This window comes from Hylobates moloch, unplaced genomic scaffold, assembly GCF_009828535.3.
Source record: "Hylobates moloch isolate HMO894 unplaced genomic scaffold, HMol_V3 SCAFFOLD_8, whole genome shotgun sequence".
Taxonomy (NCBI): domain Eukaryota; kingdom Metazoa; phylum Chordata; class Mammalia; order Primates; family Hylobatidae; genus Hylobates; species Hylobates moloch.
Genome location: NW_026652283.1, coordinates 41,952,200 through 41,964,429, shown reverse-complemented (window position 1 = coordinate 41,964,429; position 12,230 = coordinate 41,952,200). Strand labels below are relative to the sequence as shown.

At 40.3% G+C, this 12,230-nt stretch overlaps 1 protein-coding gene across 1 annotated transcript in view; it reads right to left on the bottom strand.

Annotated features, from left to right (window-relative positions):
* The window catches only part of RLF (RLF zinc finger), a 75,660-nt gene that overhangs the window by 49,280 nt on the left and 14,150 nt on the right, over window positions 1-12,230 (bottom strand). The window contains exon 2 of the mRNA XM_032160403.2: window positions 1,126-1,280. Within this exon, the coding sequence (XP_032016294.1) occupies window positions 1,126-1,280 (155 nt within the window). The remainder of the gene's footprint in view (window positions 1-1,125; window positions 1,281-12,230) is intronic.

Sequence of the window (12,230 nt, the reverse complement as noted above, 5' to 3'; positions counted from 1 at the left end):
TGGCAAAGTTGTTTCTTTACCTCTAAAAAAAACCAAGCAAAAGAGTTTCCTTTTTCTGACTATTATCCAGAAGACACAGAAAAGAAATAACAGGAAGATTTTTTTGAAAAAAGAAATGCACTACAACTTGAATAATGAGCAACTCAAAATACCAATGAATCAACATCTCTCTAAAACCCTACAGAATAATCCTTTACCCCTTAGGGATTACAACAGGTAAAACAGAAACTAGGACTTGGTAAAAGGAAAAATATGATCATAAAACCAGGAATGCCGGTCTTCCATAAAGGGCCACTGGAAAATAGGAAGGAAAACAGGTGAGGCTAGAAAAAAAATAAAATAAACCATCTAGACTAGAAGTCATCTCACTAAACAATCTGTAAGTTGAACAAGGTGATGCCCAGCTAAAACTGATTGGCTGTTGTATCTTTTCAATTTGCAGATGAAAATTACAATAAAGGTGTAATTGTGTCTGTTACTATGCAGCTAAATATTAAAACAACAGCTAAATCGTTTTTGTTTTTGTTTTTGTTTTGAGACAGTCTCACTCCACCACCCAGGCTGGAGTGCAGTGGCGCCATCTTGGCTCACTGCAACCTCTACCTCCCAGGTTCAAGCGATTCTCGTGCCTCAGACTCCTCCCAAAGTGCTGGGATTACAGGCGTGCACCACTGTGCCCGCCCTAAATCATGATCTCTTTCTTAAGATGGTAATCTTATACTGTACCCTGATATTTTTTGCTAATAAAATTATTCTTAGTTCAAATATAATCAAATTGCAGAATTTCATGTTGTTTTTGCTAAGATGTTCTTCAAGGACTACCAGTTTCCAGGTATTCTGTCATTTAAATCAATCTATACCTAAGGGATAGAAATATATCATTCTCAGATTCCAAGCCTGAATAGGAAAAGAGACTCTAGAGGCAAGTTAAAGATGATGTTGCTTGGCTGGAGCTTCACTTGGACTGTATCTCCTGGGAACGTGAGTATGAAGGAAATTTCATTCAATGGTATGACTCTAATGGTGCTCTGAAGAATAAATGTGATGCCACTGTAAAGAGAAACCAGGCAAACAAAACGACCAATGGTACTCAATTTTAAGAGTGATTTAAGTTCTTAAACTTACAGTACTAATCTGCCAAGCACTAAGAGGACATCTTCACATTCGGTAGTTAAGTATGGACGTGCACTGGCAAAGCTTTGGATGGCAAGTCGATATACCTCCAGAAGATACACAATATGTTCTGACGCATTCTTGTTGCTTGCATATTGCAATAAGGTCTACAAAATAAAATTAAAAATTATTTACAAATAAAAATAATGAAACAGATTGTCTTTGTCCTCAAACACACCACATAGCTCTCCCATTTTTTTTTCTAACAGATGCATATGCTTTTATTTGCCTTTTAAGGCTCTGGTTTGTTTAAAAGATTCTATTTTCATCACTTAATGAATGATTTCTGCTGAGTTAAAGAAATGGCAGAACTACTCTTTTGATGTCAGAATAATTCTAAGAGTAGAGCCATAAAATGTCTAGTTGTTCTCACTGTAGCTCTGGAGTTGCCATCTCTATAATTCAATAATGAGTCTTCAACCATGTGCCAAGCACTGGGTACATAAGAATAAGACTATGATCCCTGCCATCTACAACAAGAGATGAATTATTCCTGAGTATGACTCTCAGTTCTACAGTGCCATAAAATCCTTTTTTTTTTTTTCTGGACACATGGAATTGATTAGGCTTCCAAGGGTTAATTTATGCTAACTAATTTGTAAAAGGTTAATGTTATGTTGATATTTTTATTTTTCACTACCCCTGTATCCTCAACAAAATGTATATTTATTTTTTATAAAGTTTATGAAGAAAATTACCATATAGGCCAAATGCCAGTTTATTTGGTTACAATGGGGGGAATAGTCCTCTTACCACACAGGGTACCCTATTCCTCATACTGTGGCATCTGAGAAGTTATCTGGTGAGTATGGAATCTAAACCAAAAGAAAATGAAACCACAATAAAGCCTGATAAATTATGTGTGTCCTATCACTAAGAATTTGTCCAAATGATGGTGGAAAGCTGGCTTATGTTCTCCCTGGACAGTGTTGAAAAATCACTGCCAAATTCATGTTTGGGGACTCTCCTTCTGAGTTCCATGGAGTTGTTTTCTCTCTTGTTCATATATATCTTCCTTCTGACAACTGATTAGGTTTTGCCTATGCTTAATTGGTATATCTAGTTAAGACACTTATGTATTACAGCCTAACATAAGCAGGATACAGTCTTCTCCCTGGAATACACATTCTGTCTGACTGGGCTAGGGAGTTCCTAATAGGCTTTTGGTTGGGGATACTTCTATAGGCAAGTCTTATTTTCAGAAGATAGCTTTAACATGAGTGAAATACATCTTATCTGAATTCATTACCCCAGAATAATGTCTTCAAAGATTCCTAACTTCCTGTCTTTGATTTTTCTGCCTAAACAACTACAAATAGCTACAATAGTAGTGCAGGATTCTGCTGGATTTTCTGCAGCTTTAGTTTCCACACAAACGGTCCCCGTATGAGTTCTGGTAACTATTAGCATCATCTTGATTACTTTAAAATGTAAAAAAAAGAGAGAGAGAAACAACTTACAAGGAAATATACCATAGACCATTATACCATATACAGTAAAAGTTCTCTTAACTAACATATTGCATTATCTGATCTTTGCATACCTGAATCATTATAGTCAGTTGAGTTATTTTTAGTATACCCACCTACTCAATTAAGTATCTTGCTACTTGGTCACAGTCACTTTAGATAAATGCCCTTCTGTAATTTCAGAAGAGCATAATGTCACCACTTAATCAAATCCCTAATTTTAATAAAATAAAAAAACTGAGTAGCATTATAAAACTGACCCCTAAGCAATCCTGCTTCCCAGCTGAATTAGTAGAGAGAGAATGCAGAACGAGTGTCTGTTATATAACTAAGATTTCACCTAATTTATTAAAATCAGCCAGGTGCTGTGGCTCATGCCTGTAATCCCAGCACTTTGGGAGGCCAAGGCGGACGGATCATGAAGTCAAGAGATCGAGACCATCCTGGCCAACATGGGTGAAACCCCACCTCTAAAAATACAAAAATTAGATGGGCGTAGTGGCACGTGCTTGTAGTCCCAGCTACTCAGGAGGCTGAGGCAGGAGAATCGCTTGAACCTGGGAGGCGGAGGTTGCAGTGAGCCAAGATTGCGCCACTGCACTCCAGCCTGGCGACAGAGCGAGACTGTCTCAAAAAAAGAAAAGAAATTTATTAAAATCTATGTTACAAAAAGATTCTGGTTTAGGTCAGTAAGTTACTTACTGTCTGCATTGGCTAATCTAAGAATTAAGAAGTTTCAAAAATTTATATTTAGTGCCAGATTTTATGTTCCTTAAAGTCAGACATTATGTCTCATCAATCTTTATAGGCCTACCACTCCTCTACCCACTTCCACCCCCATAGGACATTCTCAAGTCTCACTAAATGTCTGCTGAATACATTCACCATTTTATTCATTTGACAAATATTTTTCAATAGATTATCACACATAAAGTGCTAGATGCGGTGGGGGCGGGCAGACATGTGGCCTATCCTCACAGAGCTTTCAGAATGAGTCAATACAACATGATGGCTGAAACCACACATGCAAATTAACCAACTGCTAACTAAAGTATGCAAAGAGAAGGACAGAGTGCATACAGATGGGGTTAGTCTTTCCACAATCCACCTGTCCACTTCGAATGCTCTTGCCACCAATCTAATAGCTTCTGACAGACATTCCACCAGGACTTCTATAAGTTACACAATTTCAAAGATTCAATACTCTTGAGGAACTTCCAGTTTGCTCTATACTAATTTATACTTTTTATATTCCTAAATCTTTACCCCTTCATGTGTTGGTTCAAATTAAGTAGTGAGATCTCTTATACCCACTATAAGCAAACTCTGCGTATGTGAAGAATGGCTGGAATAATCAATCTTCTTCATTATCACCTTTTTTTTTTTCTTTTAATTGAGACAGAGTCTCCTTCTATCACTGCTGGTGATCCTCCCACTTCAGCCTCCCAAGTAGCTGGGACTACAGGCATGAACCACTGTGGCTGGCCAGGTATTTTCTTTTTTTTTTTTTTATGAAGTCTCACTCTGTCGCCCAGGTTGGGGTGCAGTGGTGCAATCTCAGCTCACTGCAACCTTCACCTTCCAGATTCAAGTGGATCCTTCCACCTCAGGCTCCCGAGTAGCTGGGATTACAACTGTGCGCCACCAGGCTCAGTTAATTTTTCTGTTTTTAGTAGAGACGGGGTTTCACCATGTTGGCCAGGCTGGTCTCCAACTCTTGATCTCAAGTGATCCGCCTGTCTTGGCCTCCCAAAGTGCTGGGATTACAGGCAAGAGCCACCTTGCACCCAGCCTTTGTGGTTTCTTTTTTTTTTTTTTTTGAGACAAAGTCTCACTCTGTCGGCCCAGGCTGGAGTGCAGTGGGGCGATCTCGGCTCACTGCAAGCTCCACCTCCCGGGTTCACGCCATTCTCCTGCCTCAGCCTCACAAGTAGCTGGGACTACAGGCAACCGCCACCATGCCTGGCTAACTTTTTTTTTTTTTGTATTTTTAGTAGAGACGGGGTTTCACCGTGTTAGCCAGGATGGTCTGGAGCTCCTGACCTCATGACCTGCCTGCCTCAGCCTCCCAAAGTGCTGGGAGCCACTGCGCCCAGCTTTATTTTTTTTTTTAAATGCAAGATTAGGTTGAAAGGATTACAGCCATCCAAATAACAGGATGGCTGTAATCCTTTCAACCTAATCTTGCATTTAAAAAACTGAACTAGGCAAGGTGGCTCACGCCTGTAATCCCAGCACTTTGGGAGGCCGAGGCAGGTGTATCACTTGAGGTCAGGAGTTCGGACCAGCCTGGCCAACATGGTGAAACCCCGTCTCTACTAAAAATACAAAAAGTAGCCGGGCGTGGTGGCGCATGCCTCTAGTCCCAGCTACTTGGGAGGCTGAGGCTGGAGAATTGCTTAAACCTGGCTAGAGTTCAGTGGTACAATCACAGCTCACTGTAACCTCAAACTCCTAGGCTCAAGTGATCCTCTCTCCCACCCACCTCAGCCTCCTGAGTAGCTAGGACTGGAGAAGTGCATCGCCATGCCCAGCCAATTAAAAAAACATTTTTTTTTGGTAGGGACAGGGTCTCTTTGCTGCCCAGTCTTGTCTCACATTCCTGGGCCTCAAGTGATCCTCCCACCTTGGCCTCTCAAAGTGCTGAGATTACAGGTGTGAGCCACTGTACCCAGCCACGGTCTCTTATTTTTCTTTAGGAACTGAAATCACAACTGAAGAGAAAAGGGGCAATAAATGATAAAGATGACCTCCTAAAGTTCATTCTACAGTGACCAAATTAATGGCCTCTCTCTTTTGTTTCAGTTAACTCATTCCACAAATACCTACTATTTTGTACTGTGCTGGGAAGTAAGGATGGAGACTCTATTCCTGCCCCGAAAGGCTATGATATATACTAAGGGGTCAGATATATACGTAAAAAATTAGCTCACTTAGGCACCATATTTGACTATTCGGTGCTCTCATTCACATCCCAAGCAGATTACCCTCAAGTTACTCTCTCAAGTCCTTGCTATATACCTCAACTGCCTATTACATATTTCCATCTGGATGTCCTATTCAAATCTCAAACTCAGCATGTCCAAAACCAAACATCTTCCCCAGCAAATATGCTCTTCCTCCTATGTTCCATCTGCCTCCTTTCAGGAGCCAGAGCTAAAAAACTATCTTTGAAACCACCACACCAAAGTTTGTTGATTCTATCTCAGAAATATCTTTGTCTCCTGTCCCTATGCTTTATCTCTGTAGCCATTCACCTAAACCAGGCCCCCAATATCCCTCATCTAGACTGCTACATTGGTTCACTTCTCTAGGCTAAATAACCTCTAGTTCTGTGTATGTGTTATAATCACGTATGTCTGTACATTGAAAAAATTAATGTCCAAGGGGAAAATGACTAGAAGAAATTAACTAAAATGCTTACATGGTTAGCACTGAGTTAGCAGGAATACGAGCAATTTTTGTCATCTTTACACTTTTCTAAACTTCTCAAATTTTCTTTAATAAGCATGACTACATTTTCAAAGCAAAAAAAATCTCCCCTCACCCTCAATTCTATCTACATTTCTTACTACATGGTTTCAAGGAGCTTGGCAGCATTCTGACTATTCTTTGAAACTATCAAGAAAGAATTTCCTTCAGGATGGTCACATTTAATGTAAAGAATACATTCCAATTTAAATTTCACATAGTTCAGGATTAACTTTCCTAATGAAATAATTAGTTATATTTACTGAGCACATAGTATGGGTTAGGCACTTCCTAAGAGCTTTACAGGCCAATAACTTATTTAATATGCACAACTCCGTGAGCTAGGAGTTATTATCAGCCCATTTCAAAAATGAGTAGCCACTGTCAAGTTGTCTTTTGGGAATTTTTTTTTTTTTTAATGAGGAAACATGAGAGATTGAATTATTTGGCCAAAGTCATCCAGTAGGTAAGTGTTAGATTCAGGATTTGAACTAGAGCCATCTGGCTCCTCAGCCCACACTTAATCACCATGCTTTCTTTATGCCTTTTCACAATTCAACTATTTTAAGTGTGCTTTTAAATTCTGCCCCCTCACCCTCAGCAACAGCTTTAATATTTTTGCAGCAAGTTGTGTCATGGTCATCATTTGGCCTTCTTCTTTAGAACTTCCATTCTAAAGTGAATGCTTCTGGGGAATGTTTTCAAGCAATGGCACTGACAGATATCCTGTACTTCAGAATGCTGCTGGGTCACAAAAAACTGACAAAAGATAGCTAGTGTTTCTTTTTAAAGCTGTATGTTCTATGGCAATAGGAAGTTACATGTTTTCTAATAGAGAGGGGTTTGAATTATTTCAAATTTTGCACATAAAGCAAGAAACCTTGATTTACATTTCTCAACATGTGAAATTCCCAGAATTATACATTTCAGTAAAATGTGACTGCACTACAAGAGGTAGACTTCCAGGAGAGGGCAGCACTTGAGACGGATCTCTGAAGTATGAGCATAAGTGAGGGGAACAGGAGGACTCCAAAGAAAGAACTTGAAAAAAGTCAGAAAAGATGAATAGACAACTAGATGACTAGAACAGATCAGTGTAAATGCTGATGAGACTTAAATGTCAGCATGAGGAAGCACCTCTTGATGGAGGTTTCCCATCAAGAGACTAAGCTGAGAGTGAGACGAAATGAAATGGGGAGAGAACAGCTGGCTGCTTACAACCAGAAAGTTAAGGGGCTAGAGTAAATTAAACCCCCTAAGTCTTTAACATATGCTGCTACTATGCCCCCTGCCTCATTTTCTATATTGGTTATAGGTGGTTTTCTTAAAGCCAGCGATATGACTAACTTATTACTCTATCTATCTATCTATCTATACCTTTTTCATCCATCCTGATTAAATTTCACTGGATTCAGTCCATCAATCTCAGCCTACTAAGATTACTTTTAGATACCGATTCTGCCACAGGATTTAACTATGCTTTCTAGTTTTATTTCATTTTCAATTTTTAAAAATGCCTTTTGCTGTCTTGTCATAAAAGTAACATAACATTGATAAATACATATGCAAAAAAATTTTAATAACCCATAATACCACCACCCAGAAACAGACCACTATTAACAGGCAATACATTAAGCTTGAGGGGTTTTCCTTTTCTTTTCTTTTTTTTTTTTTGGAGACGGAGTCTCCCTCTGTCACCAGGCTGGAGTGCAGTGGCGTGATCTGCGCTCACTGCAACCTCCGCCTTCCAGGTTCAAGAGATTCTCCTGCCTCAGCCTCCTGAGTAGCTGGGATTACAGGCGCCCGCCACCATGCCTGGCTAATTTTTTGTATTTTTAGTAGAGACGGGGTTTCACCATGTTGGCCAGGATGGTCTCGATCTCTTGACCTCGTGATCTGCTCACCTCGGGCTCCCAAAGTGCTGGGATTACAGGCATGAGCCACCATGCCGGCCGCTTGAGGGTTTTTTTAATGCCTAAACCGAACATTTTAATAGAATCATGCTATAACGTCTTTCCATTTATTGTAAAGTTTTCTTCAATGTCAGTGTTTTTATGGCTGCACAACCTTGTGTGGATACTATTACCCAATTCTTTATTTATGGACATAATGGCTTCTAACTTTGCAGTATTATATATAATATTAAGATGAACACCCCTATAACACTAAAATGAGCACCCCTTATCTAACTTTTCCCATGTATCCATGACAATTTTCTTATAATAATGTCCTATAAATGGAATTGCTGGTGGCATAATTTTTAAGCCTTTACACAGTGTCAAATTCTGCTCTGGAAATTTTGTTCCAATGTACCTTCCTATTATTGGTGTTACAGGGTGACAGACTGAAGAGCTGTAACAATTATTAGATATTATAATTTTAATATAACTTGTGAGGATTAGCTTAATAGAATACAATACTTTGTTTATTCAATTTACATTCTTTTCATCACTGTTGCAGTTCAAGAAAATTTTTCATATATTCCTTTAATAATCTAAGCACCTAATTACTACAGAGTTATCCATAAAAGACACACAGACCAATGGAATCTAACAGAAAGCCAAGAAATAAATCCTTGTATATGTGGTCAAATGAAAATGATTTTCACCTAGGGTGCGAAGACCACTCAAACGGAAAAAGACAGCATTTTCTTTTCTTTTTGAGATGGAGTCTTGCTCTGCTGCCCAGGCTGGAGTGCAACGGTGCCATCTCGGCTCAATGCAACCTCCACCTCCCAGGTTCAAGCGATTCTCCTGTCTCATTCTCCCAAGTACCTGGGCCTATAGGCACGAGCCACCACACCTGGCTAATTTTTGTATTTTTAGTAGAGATGGGGTTTTGCCATATTGGCCAGGCTGGTCTCAAACTCCTGACCTCAAGTAATCCATCCACCTTGGCCTCCCAAAGTGCTGGGATTACAGGCATGAGCCACTGCAGCTGGCCAAAGACAGCCTTTTCATTCAACAATGTTAGGAAAACCAAATATTCACATACAATAGACTGAAGCTGGACCTTACCTTACACCATATACATAAACCAACTTGAAATGGATCAAAGATCTAAACATATGAACTAAAATGATAAAACTTCAGGAGAAAACATAGATAAATAGCTTCATTACATTGGATTTGGCAATTATTTCTTGACTATGATACCAAAAGCACAAGCAACACAAATAAAAATACATAAACTGGACTTCATCAAAATTAAAAACTTCTGTGCATCAAAGGACACTATCAAGAGAGTAAAAAGGCAACCCGTAAAATGGGAGAAAATACAGCAAATCATCTATCTGTTGATGGATTAATATCTAAACAACACATAAAGACCTCCTAAAACTCAACAACACAAAACAAACAAGCCAATTAAAAATTGGGCAGAAGACTTGAAAAGACATTTCTCCAAGGAAGACGTACAAATGGCCAATAAGCACATGAAAAGATGTGAAACACCACTAATTAGGGAAATCCAAATCAAAACCACAATGACATACGACTTCACACCCATTAGGATGACTATTACCTAAAATAAAAGAGGTCAGGCCAAGTGGCTCACACCTGTAATCCCAGTACTTTGGGAAGCCAAGGCAGGTTGATCACTTGCGGTCAGGAGTTTGAGACCAGCCTGGCCAACGTGGTGAAACCCTGTCTCTACTGAAAAAAATACAAAAATTAGCCAGAAATGGTGGTAGGCGCCTATGATCCCAGCCACTCAGGAGGCTGAGGCAGGAAAATTGCTTGATTCCAGGAGGCAGAGGTTACAATGAGTCAAGATCATGCGACTGCACTCCAGCCTGGGTGACAGAGCAAGACCCTGTCTCAAAAAAAAAGGAAAGAAAAGTAAAGAACAGAACAAGTGTTGGCAAGGGTGTGGAGAAACAGGAACCCCTGTGCATTGCTGGTAGAAATGTAAAATGCTGCAGTGGTTTGGAAAATGGTATGGTGGTTCCTCCAAAAATTAAACAGAAATACCATATGATCCAACAATTTCATTTCAGTGTACACATCCCAAAGAAGTGACAGCAGATCTCGAAGAGTTATTTGTACACACGCGTTCACAGCAACATTATTTACAATAGCCAAAAGGAGGAAGAAACCCAGGTGTTCATGAACAGACGAACAAGTGATATATCCATAAAATGGAGTATTATTCAGTCTTAAAGGGGAAGAAAATTCTGACACATGATACATGATGTATCTTGAGGACACTATATTAAGTGAAATATGGCAGTCACAACAAGACAAATACTGTACAATTTCACTTATATGAGGTACCTAAGAATAGTCAAATTCATAGAGACAGATAGTAGAATGATGGTTGCCAGAAGGTGAAGAAAAAAGGGAATGCGGAGTTAGTATTTAATGGGTATATAGTTTCTCTTTGGGAAGATGACGAAGTTCTGGAGATGGATGGATGGATAGAGGTAATGGTTGCACAACAATGTGAATGTACTTAATGCCACTAAGCTGTACACTCAAAAATGGTTAAGATGGCAAATTCTATGTTATGTATACTTTACCACAATAAAAGTACTCAAAAAAAAAAAGGAGTTAACTTTAAGTCTAGAAATTTTAGATTAGAAATTTTCAAGAAACTAAAGTGGATGAGCATGCAAAGGGAAGACGACGGGGGCCGGGGGCAGGGAGGATAAATTCAAACTATCCTCCATTTCTGCATTAGCGAGCCATTATTACTAAAAGCACTGATTTACAATAGTTCTTAAAGTTGGAGATTGTAAAGTTCAAACTTTATCATGCTGGGTAAAAGTATTAGAATTCTGAGGTAGTTGTGTAACAACAGAGGGAAATAACAGGCATTCTGGCTACAGTTTCTTTTTTTTTTTTTTTTTTTTTTGAGACGGAGTCTCGCTCTGTCGCCCAGGCTGGAGTGCAGTGGCGCGCTCTCGGCTCACTGCAAGCTCCGCCTCCCGGGTTCACGCCATTCTCCTGCCTCAGCCTCTCCGAGTAGCTGGGACTACAGGCGCCCGCCACTACGCCCGGCTAATTTTTTTTTTTTGTATTTTTAGTAGAGACGGGGTTTCACCATGGTCTCGATCTCCTGACCTCGTGATCCGCCCGCCTCGGCCTCCCAAAGTGCTGGGATTACAAGCGTGAGCCACCGTGCCTGGCCAGTATTTATATAAAATTCTTAAAAACGCAATCTAATTTATAGAGACAGCAAATCAGTAGTTAAGTGAGGATGGGAGGGTATGTATACAAGAGGAGGGTAAGAAAGGGAATACAAAGCAGTAGGAAGAAACTTCTAGGGATGATGGATATAATCATAACCTTGATGGTTTCATGGATATTAAGATATGCCAAAGCTCACCAAATTGTACTTTTTTTTTTGAGACGGAGTCTTGTTCTGTCACCCAGGCTGGAGTGCAGTGGCACATTTCTGGTCACTGCAACCTCCACTTCCCGGGTTCAAGAGATTCTCCTGCCTCAGCCTCCCGAATAAAATGAGAACTATTATTATTTTTTGAGTCAGAGTCTCGCTCTGTCACCCAGGCTGGAGTGCAATGGCTCGATCTCAGCTCACTGCAACCTCCGCCTCCCGGGTTCAAGCAATTCTCCTGCCTCAGCCTCCCAAGCAGCCGGGATTACAGGCACCTGCCACCATGCCCAGCTAATTTTTGTATTTTTAGTAGAGACAGGGTTTCACCATACTGGCCAGGCTGGTCTCGAACTCCTGACCTCATGATCCGCCTGCCTAGGCCTCCCAAAGTGCTGGGATTACAGGCGTGAGCCACCGTGCCTGGCCAGAATGAGAATTTTAAGTGAAATCTTGTTAAGTTCAAATATACATATATGTTCTCCATTTCACATGACAGTAAAACACAAGATTGATCCAAATGTGATTTTTTTTTTTTTTTTTTTTTTTGAGACAGAGTCTTGCTCTGTCGCCCAGGCTGGAGTGTAGTGGCGCAATCTCGGCTCACTGCAAGCTCCGCCTCCCGGGTTCACGCCATTCTCCTGCCTCAGCCTCTCCGAGTAGCTGGGACTACAGGCGCCTGCCACCACGCCCGGCTAATTTTTTTGTATTTTTAGTAGAGACGGGGTTTCACCGTGGTCTCGATCTCCTGACCTCGTGATCCGCCCGCCTCGGCCTCCCAAA